Source organism: Falco biarmicus, chromosome 1 (assembly GCF_023638135.1).
Source record: "Falco biarmicus isolate bFalBia1 chromosome 1, bFalBia1.pri, whole genome shotgun sequence".
NCBI lineage: Eukaryota > Metazoa > Chordata > Aves > Falconiformes > Falconidae > Falco > Falco biarmicus.
This window is the reverse complement of record NC_079288.1, coordinates 17,893,172-17,918,229: the sequence shown is the minus strand read 5'-3', so window position 1 is coordinate 17,918,229 and position 25,058 is coordinate 17,893,172. Positions and strand designations below refer to the sequence as shown.

The 25,058-nt window shown below is 42.2% G+C and overlaps 1 protein-coding gene and 3 non-coding genes across 4 annotated transcripts in view; all 4 read right to left on the bottom strand.

The window, feature by feature from the left end:
* Nucleotides 1–24,713, bottom strand: part of TEX14 (testis expressed 14, intercellular bridge forming factor) — a 32,339-nt gene extending 7,626 nt beyond the window's left edge. Inside the window, exons 1-24 of the mRNA XM_056325390.1 lie at nt 24,564–24,713; nt 19,634–19,748; nt 19,150–19,315; nt 18,271–18,407; nt 17,497–17,578; nt 16,930–17,060; nt 15,999–16,112; nt 15,422–15,545; nt 14,422–14,600; nt 13,117–13,268; nt 12,116–12,306; nt 11,767–11,917; nt 10,453–11,438; nt 9,645–9,751; nt 8,421–8,500; nt 7,627–7,875; nt 6,982–7,079; nt 6,490–6,657; nt 5,836–5,929; nt 5,038–5,128; nt 4,120–4,182; nt 2,906–3,033; nt 1,923–2,110; nt 270–321 (exon numbers count right to left, since the gene is read on the bottom strand). Of these exons, the coding sequence (XP_056181365.1) occupies nt 270–321; nt 1,923–2,110; nt 2,906–3,033; nt 4,120–4,182; nt 5,038–5,128; nt 5,836–5,929; nt 6,490–6,657; nt 6,982–7,079; nt 7,627–7,875; nt 8,421–8,500; nt 9,645–9,751; nt 10,453–11,438; nt 11,767–11,917; nt 12,116–12,306; nt 13,117–13,268; nt 14,422–14,600; nt 15,422–15,545; nt 15,999–16,112; nt 16,930–17,060; nt 17,497–17,578; nt 18,271–18,407; nt 19,150–19,315; nt 19,634–19,748; nt 24,564–24,699 (3,982 nt within the window). The 5' untranslated portion in view covers nt 24,700–24,713. The remainder of the gene's footprint in view (nt 1–269; nt 322–1,922; nt 2,111–2,905; nt 3,034–4,119; nt 4,183–5,037; nt 5,129–5,835; nt 5,930–6,489; nt 6,658–6,981; nt 7,080–7,626; nt 7,876–8,420; nt 8,501–9,644; nt 9,752–10,452; nt 11,439–11,766; nt 11,918–12,115; nt 12,307–13,116; nt 13,269–14,421; nt 14,601–15,421; nt 15,546–15,998; nt 16,113–16,929; nt 17,061–17,496; nt 17,579–18,270; nt 18,408–19,149; nt 19,316–19,633; nt 19,749–24,563) is intronic.
* On the bottom strand, nt 20,047–20,257 carry LOC130143962 (small nucleolar RNA U3). The gene has a single exon (XR_008819948.1). It is a non-coding gene; the product is annotated as a small nucleolar RNA U3 (small nucleolar RNA).
* On the bottom strand, nt 21,669–21,879 carry LOC130143987 (small nucleolar RNA U3). Its single transcript, XR_008819972.1, has one exon. It is a non-coding gene; the product is annotated as a small nucleolar RNA U3 (small nucleolar RNA).
* On the bottom strand, nt 23,584–23,794 carry LOC130143974 (small nucleolar RNA U3). The gene has a single exon (XR_008819960.1). It is a non-coding gene; the product is annotated as a small nucleolar RNA U3 (small nucleolar RNA).
* Nucleotides 24,714–25,058: the final 345 nt, after the last annotated feature.

The following is a 25,058-nucleotide window of genomic DNA, read 5'->3' as shown; positions in this document are numbered from 1 at the left end:
CAAATTTTAGGCCAGTAATATTTACACTTCAAACACAGGTTGATTAGAGGTCAGAGTTCTTAGTCCACAGGTGCAAACACAAAATCCATAACCCAATTATCACTAGCAATACACAGTTGTGTACAAAGCTATTTATCCCTAAAAATAGAGATGCCTAGGAGGAAAAGGGAAAAGAGAAAAGGGGAAAAGTAGTAAAACTGCAAAATTTCTTTTCAAATCAGTTTCTCCATTGATTGATTATTCTGTTTGAGCTAGGTCAAGAGACTTACCAGATGCCTTCCTGGTGTTTCTCAAGGATGAAGCAACTACTGGCAACCCATCCTGTGTAAGATCATACAGAATGAAACACAAGAAGGTACATTGATGAACTGCTTGCCTTCAACCCTCCCTTTCAACGTACTAAATCCAAAATGAGGTAAGGCCTTAATTAAAGCCATAGCTGACAATTAAAATTTAAAATCTGCTCTTCAATCAGTTCAGAATATGAAAACAGAGGTAGCAGCATCCAGGCAAGCCAGATGTGTGATTCTGCTTAGGCTGCTGTGCACTCATCTTTTAGCTGGCCATAAGATACTGTCAGCTACATAATCTTATCCATTTCAAGACTACGTATGGACAATTGGATGGGAATTTTCTGAAGAGACCGTTCCAATACCTCTTAAGTTCCCATTCCCTGCTTTGAATCCTTAATTATTAAACCCAGGCACACCTATTCAGCAAAGAACCCCCCCAAACCCAACAATTTGTAATCACAGACAAGTTCTCACTGTACTCAAAATGAAAACAGGTGCTTCATGCACTTAAATCGTAGAATAAGATTTTAGACGAGAAGATTTTAGACGCAACCAAGTATCTCTGCAGAGCAGTCAAGGCAGCACTGCACTGTTAATGGGCTTAAGGAATCCCAACTGTCTGCTACACAAGAAGAAAGACACAGACCTAACCTGATGACAACAAATGCAGTCGCTACTGTTCTGGTTGAAGAAACTCTAATTTAATCTTTAAATGACAACTCCATCAATGAATAAGAAAGGCATAAAGGCAACTATTTTATATGTAACTGAAAAGGTAGTTAAGATAAAGCTGTGGCCGCAAAACACCTTCAGTTCCAAAGAGATTACTGGAAATCACTACAGTGACCTTGGAAACTGTCAACTCCAAAGAGAGGATTTTTTTGATATAACAAAGTTGATAACATTATGCCACGTCTGTGCATTAAAAGAATAAACTTAATCCCCTCATACAAGGGCTTTCTGAACATTTACTTGCTTCCAAACTACTATGTAGAGGCTTCCACCTTAGTTTTCTTAAGGAATCACTCATGTGCTGACTTACCTTCCCCCACTAAGTTTTGAGAACTTTTCAGTTTCACCTGAAAACTTACACACTTGAACACACATGCACATGTATTAATTTTCATTCAAGTTTATTCCCTACTTCCACATAGTCAAAAGCCCATAGTTCACAATCACTTGTGAATTCCGAGTGGCTCAGATAACCAGCCTGCTGTTGCCTCCCTGGAGGACCCACTGATCACCATCTCCTCTCCCAACACCAACATATCTTTTCTACCCTACCATTTTGCAGATACTTGTCACTTTGGTGTTCCAGGATTACCAGATTCAATGCTGGGAAATGGCAATTCTTTACAGCCAGGAAGGAATGGAGGGCAGATAAGACAAGGCCACTTTGATGGTGGTCAACATTTACATAGGATTAGGTGCAAGGGTAAGTCAACTCTGCATAACCAGTGGCACACACTGCTTTGAAATCAATCAGAACTGTTATGTCAACAGATCCAGGCTCCCAAAACACAAAGACCTAGAAGTATTTCTATTCTCATCTTGCATTTATTTTAAGGAGAAGAACTGTAAAAAATATTTTAGAGAATGGCTGACATAAGGTGTATTTTCTAGACTTACAGGCTCGTTCAACTTGGATGAGCAAACTCCTGAAGCAACTGAGGGAATTCCAGTGCTCCTTCCCTCTTCGTAAGCTGTAGTGAATGTCCTGGACACTGCAGAGATCTCTTCAGAACCACAAAAGGAAGAATCTGAAGCTACTTCATAGCAGTGTTTGTGTTTGTCGAAGGCTATTGGAATTTTTTCTTCTAGAATTAAAAAAGGAAAAGATTATAGCAAAGCTGGAAAATTATTTTTGAATTTTTCTTGTCTTGATCACATCTCAACTGAAGCAGAAAAAGATTTCTTGTACTTGCATAGGAAACTTAAGAAATTATTGTCCATAAATGATGTCTAAACAGAAGTCCAAACTGATTACCTAGAAGCTCCACCTCAGAAATTATTTATGCAAAACTTTGCCAATTAAGAAATTTTGACTATTACACCAAATTAATGCAAGTACAAAGCAAATGATAATTCATGGCTCATAAATAACACTTGAGTTCAACAAATGTCGAGATCACTTAATTAACACTCAGAACAAACTAAGTACTTATTACATTGTCTGTCTTCAAAATGATAAAATCTGCATGTAACACTCCAAATAAATCCTAAATGTCTAATAAAACAATTTCTGATTTATGAAGGCTACAATTAACTACCAAGTAATCATCCTTTGGAGACCTTTCAGATAGTAGTGTGTTCAGCTGTGTCCCCATAAATTCTCCTTTAGCCCTATGTTAGAGATTTATTTTGACCAAACAGGCTCTAACTGCAAAGTTGCAACTATCCAGACCAAAACAATGAGATTTCAAACAACAGGTACAGCATTTCTTGTGGTTACATATTCCAAGCCTGACATTTCTGCATCGGTATGATGTGAATGGAGTTTCCATGATTCACATCAGTGATTTTTGTATCAGCACATCTCGGTAGAAAGGTCTGACTCCTGGCACAGAAAGGTTAAGTAATTCACGGGTCCTTCCTTTTCCCTCTGCAGTTACCTGAGCTGAGCGGAGTGCTGACGCTTGTTGGCACATGACTCACTCTGGGCGTTTTACAGTCTACATCTCTGTAATAGTTCTCTTGCTCATAGGGGATACTCGACAAATCCTGAATATCTGTCACTGATCTGAAGTATTGAAAGATGTTCTGACAGTTAGAATAGCCACTTCCTACACTTGTGAATCACTAAATTCTGCTATATTCAGGTTCTTTAATTTTATTCAGTTTTATCTAGTTTTCGAGAAAGGAGACAAGACATTCCCTTTGAAAACTTCCCACAGAATTCTGGGAAGGCTAAAGATCACCTTTTTTGATAATCTTGCAGAAACAGAAAAAAGTTAATTATTTGCTTTCCCCTCCTTTACAGGATTTCTTAATTTTAATAACACCTCTATAAAAGCAAGCTCAGGACACTGCCTCCAGAAAGCGCAAGAACTTCAAATGTGAACCACTAGGTACAAAAGTCTCTCCAAAGCCACGTGAAGACCTCAAAGTTTAACAAAAATTAATGATCCATTAATTAAAACAAAATGTAGGTCTTGGGAGCCTTTAAAAGAATTACTCAGATAAACTGAAACTGCTAAAGATCTGCAGAGCCAGTGATGTCCACCTAAGTCATAAAAATTCTTAAGTGTCTGCAGGGCTGGGATTATATTAAGCAAACCAACATCTTCTGCAGATACACCCTGGATTACATAGTCCTCAGAAGAGCATGAAATGAACAGATGCCCACTGCTGCCAAATCACTAATTTCTATGCAAATCCCCATTATCTGTAAAAAGAACTAACTTTACTAGTTAAGTCACAAACCTGTTCTGCAAATCTTCCCTGAGAATCTCAATCACAAGACTATTTTTGTTGTAAAATTAATTTAGCTACATACTAACAATTTGCTCTTTAAAGTAATTTCATTTCTTCTGTGTCACATGGACAGAAGAAACAAGGAATTCTAATACTTTAATGTCAACAAGCACAGCCAGATTAACACTAAGTTAATTACCTATAAATATGAAAATACTTCAAACAACTGTATGCGATAGCTCTTTTATACCAATCTCCCAATTTATCACAAGAAAATATTTCTTTAATACTTCAGACAGATGTCTCTCAGTTTTGGTCTGTCTCAACTCCCTGTTTTGCATCAACACAAAACTTTTACAATGATAATAACCAACTGCTGAAATTTTGATATAAAATGGTCTGTGGCTCTTACTCATCTTTTTCTTTGCATTCTTCCGGTGGCTCCCACAGTATCACTTCTGGTGCTGCTTCAACACTGGAATGAGGGAAGAAAGGTCATATTATATTCACTCATCCTCTCAGAGAATTATGAAAATAAATGTATTTAGTCTTCACTCTCACAAAATTTTTAAAGGACTACCTTCTCTCTGAGGCAGACCACGCTCAGAGAAAGTGAGCAGCTGCTAACTCAGGAGGAACACAATGAAAGCTAAGCTATAGGGAGGCTAAGGGCTTTTTTTAAGAACTTCAGGGTGAGGAGTGTTTCACTTTAAGTGAAAGTACCCCTTGCAGTGTGAGGTGGTGAGTCTAACCAACATCTCTGTGTATTAGTAGAATATAAGATTTACAAAAATACTGGATATAAACACCCCACATTTGACAGATGAGACTGAAGTCTCCAAGTGTAGGCTGAGGTTACCTGGAGGCAAGATACAGTGAGCATAATTGCATCGGATTGCTCCCACACAAAGGAAAAAGGCATGATCTTCATGCCGCTTGAGCTCCAAAACCGAAGCACAACAAAATTAAAACAGATGACTGAAGCCTTAATTTGAATTATCTGTGCTCTGTTTGAGACTGTCGCTTATCAGTGTAAAAGGAATTGTAATACATACATGACTTATTTTCCTATTTTTGCTCCCTCATTAAGCAAAAACAAAACAGAAAACCCCCACCAAAACCACAACTGAACACTGTAAAAGACAAAATCCCACGAGACTTGTTAAAGTCCTTTTAGTATTTTCTTGGCAAGGAACAACGACATGTAGATGATCATTACCAGTGGCGGCATCTTATTTGAATATTAGATATGTAAGCAAAATTACAAAAAGAGAGCACACTTTATAACCTAACCTATGCTTGAAGTAAGGGTGAAAGTAAGTCTACGTACCTGGCTACAGGCATATGGCTGAGTTGATTCACTCCTAGCGTGTTACTGCCAGAGTTCCGCACTGCTGTGCTGCAGAATAGCATTTTTCCTCCTGAATACAAATAACAAATGTTCCCTCTTACTGGGTTTTGCAAACACAAAAGCAAGCAATACAACTCATTGAACAGGAAATTGCAACTTTATTAATTTTTTTGGTTCTTGTAACCTTTGTTGTTGTGAAAAGACAAATGTGTTTTAAAGACGCATTTTCATAAACATACAGCTGCCAGATAGTCAACCACTGAAGCACTGGGGAATACCACAACATTTACAAATTCGAGCTGAGAGGCAACAGACTAGAGAAACAACGATGATCCTTCCATTATTCTGCACGCACACAGTGTCAGCTCTTACGGTTAAGCTCAAGATCCTTCCAGCAATAAGAATATTAATGTGTAAATACAAGCCTAATTCAGTTTCCAGCACCACAGCAAGCTGCATAAAAAGATTCATCTTAGCCCTAGGGTAAAAACAAAATGATTGCAAATGAGTTTTGTTCTGTTTTTTTTTCACTGAAACACAGCAACATAATCATCGCATTCAACAATATTTCAGTGACTGCAAATCCCAAACCTTCCAAAATTTTCCAAAATCCTGAGTGTCCTGAACTCTTACTAAAATAATGAGTAAGAGACCAAGTGACCCTGAAGAATCAAGCTCCAGCCTTCTGACAGAGGAGTGCTGCTGACAAAAATTTAAGTGCAAAACCACTTTGTCTGCCTGACTCAAAAGTGCCTTCAAAAGAAAAAGCAAATTTACCTGAAACCTGAGCACCTGATCCTGCGTCTTCAGGTAACAGTTTCTGCAAAAATCTTTCACAAGCATCTTCTAATTTGTCCCCAGCATCTGAGGTCTGAAGGAGGGGGGAAAAAGGAAGCAAATTCAGTTTCTCCCAGACAAGCTGTGAAAGGTAGGACAACTCTCACAGGATGATGTTCACAACAATCAAAATGGAGAGAAACTTTTGAATTCAAGAGTTTATCAGCAAATAGCACGGATTGGATTGAACAGTACATACAATAGTTTTGAATCAAGAAATGAATGAAGATTCTTTTAAGACTATTGAGTACTATAGTTGAGAGAGCTGCGAAGGCAAGGCTGAGATTATGAATGCCTAAAACTGCTCAGCCACAGATTATTTAACTGCCTAGTAAACAAGTTACAGAAAACATGCCCCTGGTGTTTTAGGAGTCAGGGTTTTAGTTGTTTGGGGGTTTTTTTGTTTTTCAGTTTTATTCAGGTGAGGGTACGTGTTTTAAAAGAACAGGATTAGAATTTTCTTTTAGGTAAATCTTTATTTGTAAGTATTTTTTCAAAAGAAAAGAAAGAATAAAAACTATCATTCTGCTGTTTTCTACAGCTCTTCTTCAGATCAAATGGGAGCATAATAAAACCACATGTTGCGTAACTTACTTCCAACATTCTTGACACAGGCTTCATTTCTGTCTTTTCTGTTATTTTTACCTCTAGTTCTGAACTTCTCTGAGCAGTAGGAGGAGAGAAATAATCAGGATCAGGAGTCAAGAATTTTTCAGACACATCAGGAGATGAATTAAGGGAACAACGTATGAATGAATGTACCTGTGAAAGACATCATCATATGAGATGCTTTCTCCACTCTCTATTAATATACATTTTAGTCAATAACGTTAACAAATACTGCATGAAATTGAAATTGTCATTGTATTTGTTGAGTTTCAGCCTACCTCCTGCTCCTCTCCTTACATTACCTTGATTGTTTATAGAATCAAACAAAAAAAAAAAAAAAAAGGGGAGGCGGGGGATTGTTAGACCACCTGAAAAGATCAGCTGTTGTGGTAGTTCACTGTGCAACATGGAGAGACCAGGCTAAACGGTTTTACAGATAACTAGCTGCAATGAGATTTCTTGGATTACTATACATACTCTAGAGGGATTCTCAGCTTGCTGAGGAAGGACTGAATTCATATGAATAGCTATTCCAGGCTCCACTTCATCTTGTGATGGCGACTGGCAACTTCTCCCTAGGATGTCAGAATGGAACAAAATTATTAGGTAATAACATGAAGTGAGTGATCTGAACCACTAATGGAATATCAATGAGTAGACAGTAAAACTACATTGTCTGTCAGGAACATGGAGAAATGACATTTAAATGCTCACGTCCTTAATCTAGGCATGTGAAGTTTTCCTTATTCCTTCATCTGTAACTATTACAAAAGCACTACCCACTGTGCTGCTACAGAAAAAGCATCTCTGCAGTCCAACTGAAAGAAACAGAAGTGTGAAAGCATACTGATGGATTTGAGAGCTGCCTGTCTCCCATGCTGGTAGATAGTAATCAATGACAATGAAGGGCCTCCAAGCTCACTGGATGTTACCTCCACCTATTAACATGTAATACCCAGTCTATTATTTATGTTCACCAATGACTGAGTGATTGGCATGCTTTGGGGGCAAGACTCTAGAAGGTAAAATTGACAATTATTGTAACAAAATCACAGCAGCTGAAATCTGCTGGAAAACAGAGAGACAAAAGAGAAGAAATTATTTTTGGTTTTTCAACCTTACCTCCAGAACTTCTGAATGCAGACTCCAGATCACTTTCCTCAGATTCAGATCTATCCTCACTGCCCGGATCACCAGTCTGCCATCTGTATCTTTGTTGGTCTTTACTTTTTTGGACTCTAACAGTGACATGTTGAAAGGGTTCCTTTATACCCTCTGCTTCACTTTCAGATGTATAGTCACTTGCTGGATACAGACAGCCAAGTTCTAGCTGTCCTGAGGCCACTCTTCTGGCCATTTGCTTTACTTCAGCTACACAAAATGAACAAAATTACCAGCTGACACAACAGAATCTGGACTTTTTAAAGCATACCCTCTGTTTCATTGTATCTGCAGACTTGGAAATGCTGAAGTTATAACCCATAAAATCCTTTATCACGAGAAGAGCTAAACACTTCCTTCTATTTTAAGGAAAGCTTAAAACCTGCATAAATTGATATGGACAAGTCTTTACCTGAACCATTTTCGTTAAGCTTGCAATTATTCATGCCTGTACTGCCATCCACTGGTCATTGCTATACTACCCGTTCTAAATTCCTATGCTGTCCCTCCCTGACATCCTCCAAAACAGGAACAGAAATACCTTGAGCTTTATATTCAAGCCATTTTAATGGCATTGTAATTATTTTATGCCCTGAATGTGCAAGACACAGGATCCTACTCATTTGGTTTTCATCCAAGAACAGCTTCAGCAATTAAGGCAGAGAGACCTTTCTTAAGTAAGAAAATGTGTAAATTTCAATGCACTGCAGTAAGACTTGCTAACATTAATGCCAAGTTAACATGGATTTACTTACTCCTCCATTCTGATTGAATCATCCTTCTCTCCTCACTTATTTTTGTACTGTAAATTTCAGATCTTGATTTTGGATAGCACCTATAATAAATCGTTATGAAACGCATCAAACTCCGTTAACGCACAAGTGTATTAAGTATTCCCAAGTCAGTAAAAGACTAGAAGTTGTTTTAATGTTAATTAAAAGGCTGAGAGCACACATGTTTTAAGAATCCAACAGAACTAGCAGATTGAGCCGTAAGAAACTTAGAAAGCACAGACAGTTATTTAGGTCTATTATAGATTAACCAGACAAGCTGTACATGAAAATCTAGATTTCAAGAGCTGTCAACTGCCTTCAGATGATGTATCTATATAAACACTAACAGACAAGGAATGCCATGTAGATGTGTTTTATTCCGGTCAGTAAGGTGATCAGTGGACAACTGAAGATACTCAGAACTTCAGACTTGAATACCAACAATCCTGCCTCCAATCTGATTCCAATCCAGAGCTTGTTCACTTGACCATCTAACCACACGAAACATCTGGCCGATTGTTGTTCTAACCAGGTATGTCCTTTACCAACAGGTCCTACTGATCCAACTGGGTCATGAATCAACTTAAAAACTGCAATGGTTTTCCTGACTGATTTGACCTGAACACTGAAGGAGGTATTGGTCTCCATCTTTCCCACTAATAGATTAATTTGGACAAGTTTTGCCAAGAGCTCTTAACATGTACTTTCTACCCACACAGAGAAATACAAAGGGACAACATTAAAAAGCACAGTAAATGTAACAGTAATGGATGGATACTCTGTCCTCACTAGGTTTAGCAAGACTGTTCCACAGCCTCTAACATAGGTCCTAGTCCGACACCAAACTATTTCTACTAAGTATTGAATGAGGCTCTGCAGAGGGAGGAGAACCACCCTTACTAGTAACTTACTAGGTTGCTCTCCTTAGGCACTGTTACAGTTTTGGACCACTGACCTTCATCAGAGAGGCATCTGAAATCTGTCTGAATGCCACTCTAAAAGCAACTGCCCTGTCGCAGCAGTTACCCCGTCAGCTCTGCAGCTGACAGTGACTCACAGTAGGGCCCTAACTGGACAGATGGCTTTTCACTTACTGAAAAAACATCTAATGCCATCCTTGATCCTGGATGTGCCTACTTTCAACAGTGGCTGTGTAAAGATGAATCTGCTAGAATTAACTCTTCTGTGAATACGATCAAAACTCACCACCTCTCTTCTTCACTTCCACTTGCTGCAGAATGTGAATCACCTCCTCTCTGACACTGCAAGTTGAACTTTTTTTTGCATCTTACAGATACACGTGGGAGTAAATGCTGAAATGAGTCCAACAAGCCATGATTCAGCACACTTCATGTATTCCAGTAATTACTAGTTGAGATGTCTATGAGATATACCAAGAACAAGACCATGCAAACTTTATTCCCTAGGTTATACTTTAGTAGCACTGCTCATAAGAAAGGATGGTAACTCCAGGCCCTAGCCTAGTAAAAACTCTGCCCTGGAATTACAGGAGGTTTCATATATACGCAGGCAGACAGTCGTAACATGTAATTCACAGATGAGTGGACCTCAATGACTCAAGATTATTCCTATGTAAGTACATTAATTTCTCTCTCTTTGGGCTAAGCATTGTCAGTGACTGGTATTTAATAATGAAAGCTATCTAGAAGCTGTTACTAACAACAGCTTAGACCACCAGAACTAAGCATACAAACAAAAATCTGTCTCCGCTTGCCCTTTTCCCTGACAGTCCCACCTCCATTTTCATACAGGATTTTATTCCCTCCTGACTGAACTAGGGGGTAGGGAGAAAGAAGAAAATTCAATTGCACTGCTGAGCTGACTGTTTTCATTCATATATATATATATATATATATATATAATGTACACAGTAAGTGTATATATTTTAAGAGACAGATTCATCCCTCCTCTTGGACGCCATCCATAACTACATCTCTTTACCTTCTAAGGAATACAGAAGCGATATATACAGTCCCCCTGCTTAACACTTTACCTCATGGTCTAGGCTCATTTGATCATTCAGGCTTTTCTCCACACTGAAGGCGAGATTGTGATCGTTGTTTCCATTTTCACTCCTATAATTCTCATGAAAGCACTTCCACTTTTCATTTTGAATTGCCTCCATATCCATGGCTGTCTTTGAAACAGCTTGGAAATGGTCTCCATCCAGTGCTCCTTGTGCCTGACACGTTATCAATGGTGGAATATAGTCACTTGATGGTGGACCTATAGCCTTCCATAAAAAAATATTAACTCCAGAAAAAGGGCTATTCGTGTTTTGGGAAGTATCATCAGGTCTCTTCCAGTGTCTGTCTTGAAAAAATTGCTTAGAAAGCTGATTCATTCCGATTTCCTGGAGCAGCTTCTTTTGCTTTTTGGTGGCCTTTAATTTGTCCAGTTTCTCCTCCATTCTGCACATGGAATCTGCTGCCTGCTGCAACAGGCTCTGGACAATCTTTAAATTAAGGACACACTTGCTGGTGTGCTGCTCATTTTGGGCCAGACTACTCATTCTTCTCCCAGCATCTCCTCTCACCTGTGCCAGCATGCATACATCAGAGGCCTCACTTACCCTCTCCTCCTCCTCTGTAGTGTACTCTGTACCCGATTCTGAAAAGCCACCTTCCTCGTGAACTGGCTCTTCCTCACAGCGCACTTGAGGGGATGCATACAGGTCTCTGAGGGTAGCCTTATATTCTTCCTTTCGCTGCCTTTTTTCATCCTTCAGAGCTTGACCTAATCCAACTCCTTCTTCCAGGAAGTCTTCATGAAGTTCTGGGTAACTGGCAAAGATTTCATTGATTTCAAAGCTACAGAGGCTGTCATCCATATCACTGACACTGAGAGCCGTGTGGAGTTCAGGAGCTACACCACAATTTTTGTCCTGTGCAACCGGCTGTAGATTGGTTGATGCCTCTTGCTCCACTAAAGCAATACTCTCCTCAGGAAAAAGAGAGTACCTCGGGGCAGTAGAGCTGTCTGAAAAATGTGTTTATAAGTGTTAAGCCTTTTCTCCAGATGTCCAAACACACTGCTTTTGTAAATTTAGGAGCTAATGTCTTTCAGAGATTACATAAGCAACATTTAATACCACTGCTGAAAACAGAGTGTGTGAACTTCAAATATTAACCAGTCTTACAGTCTTGAGTTTAGATTAACAATTAGGGTGGTAGCTAGACTCCAAAGCTGACTGCTTGCTATTTTCAAGCTAAGTCATAAAATCTGTAAGTGTCACATTTTAGTTGTTTAACTAAACTGAGGAACATGCTAAGGGAGGGACACCTGACATCTTGGTAGAGAAACTTACCAGCCTCAGTTATCTGTTTTCCCTGCAACTCTTGTGTGCTCTTTTGGTAGCTAAAAGCTGATGCCAAACAGATGTTCACATCTGCAAAAACAGCCGGTCTTTGCGCTTTTGACACTTCATCAGCACAACCAGTTTGAGACTTAACTAAATCCTGCAATACAAAAAATGGAACAAAAGACAACTATATTTGACAGTTCATTGTCTCTACCTTCACTTTTAAGGTGGTTTGCCTCAGGATACTCAATGTTTGGATTGCCTCCCATATAGATTTAAGAAATAAAACTTGAATCTGAATGGACACAAAACTGTTGTTTTAAATACATGAAAGCCTACCAACCCTGGAAGTCACCTTTAAGTCATTTTTCAGTATATATTGAATATCCTGAAGTTTCATGGAGCGATTCTTCTGTTTAGGTTCTAGCCCTGATTTTATGATACCATAATAGGGCATAGGAAGTCTGACATCTGCTTCTAACTGTTGTCCGGAAATTATGAGCTGTTTAATAACAGAGACTTCAAAACCTTTCCAGGGAGGAGTCTCTGCAAGACATAAATATAGAACTCATGTCACAAGCTGTATGTCAGTGTTAATGAAAATAACAAAAACAACAACAAAAAAAAAAAACCAATCAGAGATACTGAAGCATTATTGCCTGCATACTCCCTAATTTACGACTGTCACAAACCAAATGAGCACTCAGTCCAGTCTTCAATCTCCTTCCTATCTTATTTCAGCAGTGGATGCTTTAAAGAAGCTGAAAGCAATCTCTAGAGGACAGTTACACTGTAAACCACACTCCAGATTCTTCATGACCAACTAGCTAATAGAAGGTTTAATTTTTAGGGTAATTGTTTATCCCGTTTCACTGCCAAAATAGTCAAAATCAATACAAAATATCCATTATCTGCAATAACAACAGCAATACATTATCTGTAAGTTATCATAGTGATCAAAAAGATGAAAGCTATACAGGCTCATTTTGCACACTGCAAAGAGTTAACATTTTGCTGTCCTCCTATAAAGAAGATAGATAAACAGCAGAAAAACACCATACACAAAATTGAATCTCTCTAATACCAACCATTAATCTTATCCTTTAGTTATACAATTTTACGTTTCCTGATTACATTTTACAAAAGTTTCCAGTAGTCTTTGCTATTGCCATTAACATTTGGAGGGTTTTTTTGCCTGGAGGGTTCCTTTTCCAAGTCAACTCTGCATGAGCCATCACAGCAAGGTTTTATCCAGTCATACAAGGGAGTTAAACAGACATTAGGAGGCTGACAGTCTGCATTGAAAACATTCAGTGGGTTACCCCAGTGACAAAAGCCTAAACCTATAGATAATACCTGTCAAGGCCTCCTGCAGTACTGTACAGAAGCTATAAATATCCGATTTGACTGTGACAACTTTTTCAAGGATTACTTCAGGAGAGCACCACTTATACAGCTGGACTGGGACAGGAATACGTGTCAGATCACTGTGTTCTCCACCATCTCTGCTGTATAAAGACAAAAAAAAAGCTGTGAATTGGGACATACAGCATGCTGAACTAAAAGGTATACCTTTTGGAATGATACATCTGAGTTCGTTGTATCTGCTTTTGGTTTAAATACCTCCCAGTGCATGCCTGTAAATAAAAATGTGTAGTATTTCCATGCCAGTAAGTGTATAGTGGTACACTACAACAAAGAATTTCTGGTGAAAGTAACACCTCCTTTAACAAATTTACACAAATCAGAGAAAGGTGAAAATTTCCCAATAGGAACTTTACAAGCAACCCTTCAGCTCTGGCCAGAGTTCTCTGACCACAGACAAAATACAAGAAGGTGCTACCTATCTTGTCAATATTTTGCAATGTATATACATGTCTAGATGATAAATTCCTCCTCACATTTAACTACAGGGGCTTTGTTACACATTTCCGATTCAGCTTACTGTGAAATAGCCAAGAAATCACCAAGATTTATTAACAAATTCAGCTTGCAAGGAGGTTAACAAGTATCCTTCCTCCTTTCAGGACACTACCATCTGCAAGTTTTTGTTTATTATCAATTTTACTCTCTTTCCTTACAGTCTAACCAGCCATTTACTTCCTTTCTAATCAGACTGCAATACAGGAAAGAAGTAAAAAACATATATAATTAATAATTTACCTAGATTAATGGTGTCCCTCATAAAAGATACTTTTTGTCAGAGGTGACACTTAATTACTACCCAGTGTGGAATCTTCAATGATTTTAGGTAAGCCTCCACAAGCACAAGTTCAGTATAACAACAGGAGACAAATTATTTCCAGCCCAGCAGCAGAATTAGTAACTCAAAGAGGAATTTCATCTCCATTCTGCACAATTAGGCTCTGTTTTTCTATGATGGTATTTTTATACTGCAGTAAAGAGCTGCTTCTGTTACTAGTATCTATTTTCAGACAGTTATAACATAGAAACTAAGTCCTCCCAAAACTTGCCATACTGCCTGTGGGAAAGTTAATGTACCTGAGCAGTAATAATTTGGAGTTCTTCACTCCTGTAACTCTGCTGCCCAACTCAGAGGCAGGAATCCCTAGTCATGAAAAGAGGCACTTCAGCAGAACGTAGCATTAAATTTGACTTTGTGTTTGTCCCTTTCACAGAAACAGTGAGGAAGTTCTTTACCTCTCTATCATGTATTCCAAGTTGCATAGCTTTGCCTCGCCAGAAGAAACAATTTGAATAGCATAGGAGGTAACAGAGCGGTGGATAAATCCACGGGAGTGTAGAAAACGCAAAGCGTCACTAATTTGAAGCAGCACATGCAAAATCGTCTCTATGTGCAGTACTGGGAATTCTGTACGCTGAAAAAATAACAGAGTACCAAATTTGCATTGCAGGTCTTTAAAGCTTGATATAGGGGAAAACTATCATTGTACACAAGAAGGCAAAGAAAGCAAACATGAAACATAACATAGTGAAACTCAGACAAATTGCACTTGCTAAATAATGTTCATTCTCAATACCAACCATACCAACTAGTAATACTGTTAAAAGTAATTAAAAAAAAAAAAGATATTGACTATGCCAAAATTCACTCTGAAGCAGAATGCAACGAAATGCCTTTGGCTGCAGTTTCTCCAGTAACTCAGATGTCTGCATTCAAACAGTTAAAAGAAATAAAATAGCGATTAACTGCTAAAAAGAGAAGAGAAAAATATTGAACAATAAAACACAGATCAGTTGATTCAAAAAAAAAAAAAAAGAAAAAGAATGAACCAGAATTGAGTTCAAGCATTCACTGTCATACACAGGCAGCTTGCAATGTACTACACACAAATATTCAAGGGCAAAAGCTGGTCTCACCACATTTACAGTATACAACCACATGCAGAAGATTAAAAGTTCAACTGAATTTAACAGCAGCCTTTTTAAGACTGTCACTAAACAAACAAACAAAAAAAAAATATATCAGTGCAACTGCACCTAAACATTAACTGAAGTATTTGCCAATTACAAACTTTACCAGCTTACACAGAGTATCTGATACTGTACAATGAGATAGAAACCCAGACGCAAAGACTGATGATTTTGTCTTCTTGTTCTTTGAGTAAAGATGTTAGATGTAGTTACTAACTTCTTCCTCTCAATAAATTACTATTTAAAAAATAAGTATTCCAATTACCCTTTCATGAAGGATGCTGTACAGAGAACCAAAGTTAACCCTTTCATATACTAAACGGGTTTTCTCCAAGTCACTAGACAGACAGACAGACATCAACTGTAGCAAATGAGGATGACGGAGTTTACTGCAAAGGGAGAGGAAAAAGAAAAAACTGTAAGGCAACTCAGACTAAAAGAGAAAGAGTACTGGTCTTCTAGGTGTAGTTACCAATACAATGTGAATGCTTCTAACTTTTCCTTAAAATACCCAACATTTTAAAAGAACTGTAGATTAGGAGGCATTTAGGAAACCGTGTTTAGGGTCACAACTAGGAGAATCTATAAATAAGCCATCCAAGAAATGTGCAATGAAGCATTCATCCAGACATATGAGAACAAAGTACCACCTTTCTGTATTACCCGCTGGGAGTAAATGGAGTGGGAAGAGACAGGATAAGAGAGACACCTGCGTTTCTTATTTGGAGAGAAAGTGGAACCACAGCCTAACAGTTCTCCCTTTTAAGAGATCACATTTCCTCACATCACTGGGAACACCCAAATCCCAGGAGCACATGTGGCTACCACACATTCTTTCTTACCTACTATGTTCCTGCTCTGCAATGAGAAGATCAGCTAAGCGTAGTTTACTACAGCTCTGATGGGGCTCAAAGCTGAGTTCCTTCACTGTAACTCTGCTGCCTCCCCACATCAAGCTACAAGGAGAAGAGGATGCTTTCAGCAGTTATTTTTTTCCAGTTATAGCATGACTTACAAATAATTTTGGAATTCTTAAATGCTTTGGTGCTGTCTCCTACTGTTAGCAACATTAATTTGATGATCCTGGCTGTCACATATACTTTTTCAAACTGACAAGCAATTCCTGTCCTGTTAAAGACTGGATGTAGCAGGACAGGTTTGCTGTCCAAAGATGCTACCCTTCCATGACCCAAGGTAAAGAACAAGGACAATTTAGAACTCCTTTCACTAAAAGGTGGTTAGCCCACTGTGATACAAGCCAGAGCTTTGGGAAGATTAAATCACCAATTTGTAAATTCTCTGGATGACTCTGAGGCACAACTACTCGCTACACAATACAAGAGAGAAAAAAAGGGCTCGGTCTGCACTTACAACTCTCTTTTCACCACAGATTTGAGCAAGTAGGCTGCAGACATGGACATCCAGAGGTCTGAGGCCTCACCCAACAATTACAAGGACTAAACACTTAGCAATGCAATCTGTGCAATCCCAGCAACATATTTCCCACCACAAATCAGTACTGAAACACAGCTATCAGTGAGTAATTGTAACTGGGTTAATATTGCAGGAAGGGGCAAGAGCAACCTACAGGTATCAAGGGAGTCTAAAGAAGATACTAATCAGTGGACTGCAGAAAACAAGTTGCAAGCAGAAAGCAGCAGATTAATATAGAATAGACAAGGAAAATTACTCAAAGCATTTATTACAACAACTTGCTGCTTCATAGTAACAGATATACACTAGAGGGGCCAAAATCCCTTTGATTCTACTTACTTTGACATGATCATGTATGGTCCAACATGGTAAGAAAATGCTGGTTCATCATCTGCCTGAACCACGTCTTTTTCCCCAATAATAGGGAGAGATGTCAAGTACCCTAGATGCCCATTGCCTGCAAGATAAAACTGAAACACCACCAGGCCATAACCAAAAGGAATATGTAACAGCTCCCAAGATCGGTCACGTCTGCCGCAAGATCACTCAAAACCTGAGTGTAATGCCTGCAATGGCAGCATCAGCCAAAGCGTCAAAATGCAGTGTTAAGATATCTATGTCAAATGCTTAACTTTCTAGTGAAGCTGAAATAGGAAAAGCAGAAACAGTCATTAAGAACTCCCACAGATGACATTTAAAAGGGGAGTTTCTATTGCCTGTTCCAAAACAGCCTCCTCTGACAGAGCCTATTAAAGGCCTGCATATTTGTGCTCTCTACAACTTTTCCCGCCGTTTCAGAAGAACACACTAAAAATTAAAAACAGGTGGGATAACTACTCTGAAGAACATGTGACTCTGAAAAACTGTACCAGTATCATTAGAAAACCATTATCCATAGCATCTTACCTTCCCAAAACCAAAGCTGTAAATGTTCTTGGCTGCATTAGCTCCATGTTTTAGAAATCTACCCAGAGGACTGTCAGCATTTCTAAGTATCAAAAACATAAGCAAATAAGGGTAACTAATACGCCAAGGCTTTGAGTAAAATACAAAAAAAAAAAAAAAAAAAAAAGAGAGAAAAATACAGAAATTCAGCAACAGCCATATTATTTCAAATGTTGCATTTGACTGGTCTCACACAAAAAGTGTAATGTGGATGCTGAAATTCCAAATTATTGCACAACTCATTCAAACTTTTTAGATACACCATTACGATATATATCTGTTTAAAGCAAGACAGTCTATTTAAAAAAAAAAACAACAACTCTATATACAGAGGTGTCCTGCATTGTTTTTTATTCACAAGTATGTGTTTTGACTGACATGTATCTGACATAAAAGCTCTTGAAACAGCTGGAAACACACCCAAAAGATTTGCAGTGACATTAAAAGGTCAAGAAACAAACTACTCCATGTTACTGCCATTTTGATACTATTGAAATCCAGTACTTCATGTTCCTGATTTCAAGAGTATATCTTAATATGCAAATATTTACAGCTATCAAGTTTCTATTTGGAACTCTCACAACAGAAATAAAAAGTATCATAATTCCTAACACACATTGGTTTTAAATCTGACTTTGTCAAAAAGAAACATGAACATTTTAATTTTAAGATAATAGAATATGGAAGCAAAAGCCCTTGTACCTCCGCCCCCCAGTGCTTGGAAATTATTCTTACCCTTGAACAAGACCACCAAATCTAGATGGACTGCAGACCAGTGCTTTTGATGAGCCAACTTTCCTGAGCAGATCAGAGGGAAACTTCTGAACGGCAGCCTGCATGTGGAATGTACAACGCTGTATAAATTCCAGCATCTAGGGAGGAGAGGGAAGGAAAAACCAAAAAAAAATCCTTCAGAACTGCAAGATAAACCACTTTAAATGAATAGATCGTGACTACTGAAAAACCAGTTACTTGCAATATTTAAATAGCCATTTCAAGACACCCATACACAGAAAACCTTGAAGAAAATCAGTTACATGAAAATGTAAGAGAAAGCTTACTTCAAACACCAGATGACTAACTTTCAAAACATTCACCCGCTGAAGACTGTAGTATCAAATTTCTTTTTAAAAGCAGCATTGTAATAACAGGGAAGAGGAGTACTGTAAGTTTTAAATCAATATTGCGGTCATGAATAAGCCTTCTTGATACTGCATTTCACTACCATGCTAGCAATAATTACACATTTGCTGACACTGCTCATGCACAGACTGAGATACACTTGAAAACTACTTCACGTTTACCCCCAAATTTGGACATACATGCAAACAAATGACATACGCCAGGGATCAAAACCAAGGGCCTGTCATTCTCCTCACTACACGCTCACACATAAAGGTCCTTGCAAGTTACAGACACACATGCCCCTGCACCTGAGCAAAACCTTAAATAATCTGCATCACAATGCCTGCAAAATAGCATTACTCACACTGCAAAATAACGTTAAAGAATTATCCATTGTGTAAAAGCCAAGAATTTCTCCCTGCAATGTTGGAGTTTCTTCACTTTAAGATGAAGTCGTGCCTATCTAGCACACATATTACACACACATACCCGAGTACTGCTTTCTTTTCCAGCTGACATAGCCCAGTACTGAGGATTTTTGCCATCTTTATCATGTACTCGCAGATCACCTCCTTCATCCAATAACTTGCTAAGAATCCACTGCTTTCCTGAGAATGCAGCTGCATGGACTGGGGTGCTTCCATCATAACAGCGACTGAGGAATGTTAAAGCAGAAATGTTTCAACCCAACCCCTACTACTATCAGCCAGCGCTGCTTCTGGGGAAAAAAGTAGCATACCTAGAATATTTACATACTCCCAAACAACCACATACAACACAAAATCAGGAAAAACTATGCATTTACTTACCTCTGAGGAATTTTGGCTATAGTAGCCAAATAATGGTAGCATGTGTGTTAAGCATTTATTCAATAAGGTGAATATTGTGTATTATATTGGCAAAAACCACTAAAAGAATAAACGTTAACTAATTTCAAGTTCCGGGGGAAAAAAAAATTATTTTTATACTTAACTGATTAGTGTCTGAGCCATAATCCAACAGCACATCCACTATTTTATCAAGACCCAGCAATGCAGCAGTGAAGAGAGAAGTCTGGCCCATGGAATTTACAGCATCCACAAAAACACCTATAAGAAAACAAAAGATGACAAGGGAAGTGCTTGTTCCCCTCCACCTCAAATAAAAGGCAAGGGTTCATTAACACTGAAACTGACTGTTTCCCTCTGAGATCCTTGAGATATGGAAACATAATGATATTAACAGGAACTGAAAAAAAAGCAAACTACTTTCTTTGTAACTTTCTATACAAATCACGGACTGCTTGTCCACGTTTTCATGTATAAATAGCACAGGCAAGGTATTAACATGGATGCTTGCGTACTACGACCGATCTACTTTTGGAACCAACAATAAAAAGGAGCACAAACCACTCAGCCCGTGCTCTCTCCCTCCCGCCACCCGAAGGAGGCGGGAACGGTCATCAATGGTGGGCGGTCCCTGCACAAGCAGCACCGCACACCCGCTTCGCGCTCAGGAGAAAGCACAACCATCCTCCTCGTGGCTTGTGACGCCGATCAGGGAAGATCACTCTCCTCTAGTGACCAACTACAGAAATGATCCCTGAAAGTATAGTCTTAACGCCACAACCGCCGCGCGACAGCCCCCACCGCCGCGCACCGCCCTCCACCACACGGACACCACCACGCGCGCACCCGCGCCGGACCCCCGCGCTCCCGCCCGCGCCGCGCCGCCGCGCACCCGCGAGCCCGACCCCACGGAGCCGCCCCGCGGCCCAGGGCAGCGCCGCGCGTGGCGCGAGTGGGATCCCGCCCCCTCATTTACATCTTCTGCCTCAGACGCCCAATCAGGGGCGCCTCTAATCCAGGCCCGCCCTCTCGCAGCGGCCCCGGGCTCCGCACGAGGCGCCGTGCCGCCCGCCCGGGGGCTGCGGGAAACGCTTCGGCCGCGTTCCCCGGGCCCCCTTGAAGAAGCCCCGGGACCCGCACCGCGCGCAGCGTTCCCTCCATCAGCAGTCCTGGCAGTCCAGGCCCGGGGCGCCCCGGCACGAGTGACACAACATCAAGTGGCGAGCACGCTCGACCTGCGCAGGGCCGGGGTGGCCCCTGAAGGCCCGGCGCCCACGCCGCTCGGTGACTCTGTGCCAAGGGTGAGCAGCTCCTGCCTAATCCCCTGCAAGGCCAACGTGCGACGCCCGCGGCCCCATGCCCAGCCTTCCAGGGAAAGCATGGTGTGCCAGAGGAAAGCAGGGTCCCTGTCCTGGTTTAACGCCAGCTGGTGACTTAAGTGCCACACAGCTGCTCGCTCACTCCCACCACAGTCAGAGGGATGGGAAGGAGAATCATAAAGGAATGTAAAATACGAGGGTTGAGACAGGAACAATTTAATAGATAAAGCACAAGCCGTGTGCGCAAGCAAAGCAGAACAGGAATTTTTCATTTCTTTCCATCAGCAGGCAGGCGTTCGGCCATCCCAGAAAAGCAGGGCTCCATCACATGTAACGGTTACTTGGACAAACAAATGCCTTAACACCAAATGTGCCTTCCTCCTCCAGCTTACAGACAGCGTGACGTCATATGTTACGGGATATCCCTCTGGCTAGTTTGGGTCAGCTGTCCTTGCTGTGTCCCCTCCAGCCCTACCACTGGCAAGCTCAAATAACTGAAGAGTCCTTGACTTTAAATATCAACATTATCAAACAACGACCAAAACCATCAGGTGCGCTATCAATACTACTCTCACCCCAAATTCACAACACAGCGCTGCAACAGATACTAAGAAAAAAATTTACTCTATCCCAGGTGAAGCCAGTGCAGTGTCCCCCTGGCCCCAGCATGCTCTCCACCCCTCCCCGACAGCACTAAAGCACATTGCCTGCACCTGCATAGGCCCGCGACTCCCCCCGACGCAGCCTGCTGTAGCTCACTGTGCTGCACCCACCCCGGTCGTCGCGCACCCCGCAAGTGCACCAGGCGCCCCCCGCACCACCATCCAACTATTTTTGAAACGAACAATAAAAAGGGGCACAAACCACTCAGCCCGTGCTCTCTCCCTCCCGCCACCCGAAGGAGGCAGGAACGGTCATCAATGGTGGGCGGTCCCTGCACAAGCAGCACCGCACACCCGCTTCGCGCTCAGGAGAAAGCACAACCATCCTCCTCGTGGCTTGTGACGCCGATCAGGGAAGATCACTCTCCTCTAGTGACCAACTACAGAAATGATCCCTGAAAGTATAGTCTTAACGCCACAACCGCCGCGCGACAGCCCCCACCGCCGCGCACCGCCCTCCACCACACGGACACCACCACGCGCGCACCCGCGCCGGACCCCCTCGCTCCCGCCCGCGCCGCGCCGCCGCGCACCCGCGAGCCCGACCCCACGGAGCCGCCCCGCGGCCCAGGGCAGCGCCGCGCGTGGCGCGAGTGGGATCCCGCCCCCTCATTTACATCTTCTGCCTCAGACGCCCAATCAGGCGCGCTGCCCCGCCTCCGTTCTCCGCAGCCGAGCTCAGGCCGCCCGGCCCGGCCCCGCTCACCGCCACCGGCTACCGGCGCCCCGACCTCCGCCCGCGCCAGCACAGGTCGCCAGGAGAGGGCTCGCCGAGCCAAACGCCCTGCACAGGCCTACAGCCAGCGGGGCCTGGGCTGCTGCCGTTCTCTTGACACAATAGAAGATACCACCGTCTCTGCCCGTGCTATCTCCTCCCCACACCACCAGAGAAGGAGATGCCCAGGCACCACCATTGCACATCTCTCGGCTGGCGCTCTAAAGGCTGTGCACCGGCTTCCAGCACCTATCGAGGCCCGGAGCTTTCAGGCACGTTTCTCCCTGGCCCTTTGTCACACTCTGATGAACACAGGGGCCACAACAACCCCATACAACACTACAGGCTTGGGGAAAAGTGGCTGGAAAGTGCCTGGCAGGAAAGGACCTGGGGGTGCTGGTCGACAGCCAATGAACACGAGCCAGCAGCATGCCCAGGTGGCCAACAGCATCCTGGTTGTATCTGAAACAGTGTGGCCAGCAGGACCAGGACAGCAGGACCCGGACAGCAGGACCCCTGTGCTTGGCACTGGTGAGGCTGCACCTTGAATACTGTGTTTGGTTTGGGCCCCTCACTACAAGAAAGACACTGAGGTGCTGGAGCACATCCAGAGAAGGGCAACAAAGCTGGTGAAGGGTCTGGAGCACAAGAGCTAGGTGCAGCTGAGGGAACCAGGCATGCCTAGTCTTGGAGAAAAGGAGTGTCAGGGGAGACCTTATTGCTCTCTACAGCTACCTGAAAGGGGGCTGTAGGCAGGTGGGTGTCAGTCTCTTCTTCCAAGTAACAAGCCACAGGACAAGAGGAGACAGCCTCAAGTTGCACCAGGAGACATTTAGACTGGATATTAGGAAATATTTCTTCACTGAAAGGGTTGTCAAGCACTGGAACAGGTTGCCCAGGTAAGTGGCGGAGTCACCATCCTGGAAGGTATTTAAAAGCTGTGTAGCTGCGGTGCTTGGGGACGTGGTTCAGTGGTGGGCTTGGCAGTACTCAGTGCTGGGTTAATGGTTAGACCAAATCATCTTAAAGGCCTTTCCCAACCTAAGCGATTCTATGATCAGAAACAACTTCACAGCACCTGCCAAGTCACCTTGCCCTATAGAGCAGACAGCTCAAGAACACCACCGCCTAAGACGCACACTCAGGTAATAACCAACTTTCAAACCATTTTTCAATGAACACCTTCTTCATCCCTTCGGGTCGTTAAAACCTAAACCCGCCTGACGGCCTGTGTCATTGCTACCGAAAAATCCACTAAAGAGGTGTGAAAAACGAAGCACTGACCGTCCCAGAATAAAGGCCCTACTGAATCTATTGCGCGTTCTGCTGGGACATGTTTGTTAGGACACCCCGGGCACACAACTGATCTGTCCTTAAATACGTTGAAAAAAAAGGCACAAACCACTCAGCCCGTGCTCTCTCCCTCCCGCCACCCGAGGGAGGCGGGAACGGTCATCAATGGTGGGCGGTCCCTGCACAAGCAGCACCGCACACCCGCTTCGCGCTCAGGAGAAAGCACAACCATCCTCCTCGTGGCTTGTGACGCCGATCAGAGAAGATCACTCTCCTCTAGTGACCAACTACAGAAATGATCCCTGAAAGTATAGTCTTAACGCCACAACCGCCGCGCGACAGCCCCCACCGCCGCGCACCGCCCTCCACCACACGGACACCACCACGCGCGCACCCGCGCCGGACCCCCGCGCTCCCGCCCGCGCCGCGCCGCCGCGCACCCGCGAGCCCGACCCCACGGAGCCGCCCCGCGGCCCAGGGCAGCGCCGCGCGTGGCGCGAGTGGGATCCCGCCCCCTCATTTACATCTTCTGCCTCAGACGCCCAATCAGGCGCGCTGCCCCGCCCCTCCGCAGGGCCCTCAGGCGGCCCCGCCTGCATGTACCAGCAGCAGCGCCCCCTCCCGGCACAACACAGGCCGTCAGAGTTCTTGATGGTCAAACGAAAAAAAACTGCATCATGTATTAGTTTTCATTTACAAAGTTCCCTGTTCCCATTTAGTTGCAAATCTACGCGTCAAAAATACCAGTATCTGAACCACACCTCAAGCATTTCACAATCCGAATTAAGGATAATATCCCATTTAAAGAGTATATTCCTAAAGTAGACTTTCAGTCTTAAAATATCTCAACTATTTCCTTATGAGCACCTTACAACTAAAACCTTTGCTTCCTTTTCAATTTCCTCATTTTCATACAATGTTTTTTGATTCAATAACAAGTTCCGCTTAGAAAAGGCAAATTAATTTTGTAAACACATTTCACTCAGTAAAACTGATTGTGCACATAGCCTGTTTTTTTACCACAGATACAAGCATACAGGAAAATGTAACTCTCTCCTCCCAGTATGTGTCTAAACTAAGATTTTACCTTTTTTCAGAAGCTTTTTCACTTTCACATAGTTTCCTTGCCTGACATACTCATGCAGCTGAGCTTCCAGGGAGTCACCTTTCATACTTCCAAGCTGGACCGGGCAGGGAATTGGAAGAGGGAGAGCATGAGCCATCTCCTGTCCTCAGCAGAACTAGGAAAAGGTACAAAACATAACAACGCTGTGAAACGCCATAGCTCAAAGAACTTTTTTACTTCAAAGCCCCCAGCACTGACCCAATCAGTTACAGCCGTTTCCTCCAGATGAATCCCAAGATGGAATGTGAAATCAGCCTCTCTCTGCCTTAACTGCACCCTCTGAGGAAAGGCCTGCCCATAAATAAGATAAGCTGATGTGGGATTGTTAGTGGGCAAAGCCTGGCCAACAGAAAACATGGTCCCAAGGAGGAAAAGGGAGAGGTGACAACGGACATGACAGGTGCATCCCTTGGAGCCTGCCAGGCACACAGGCCTCTCTGACCAGACAAAGACAGG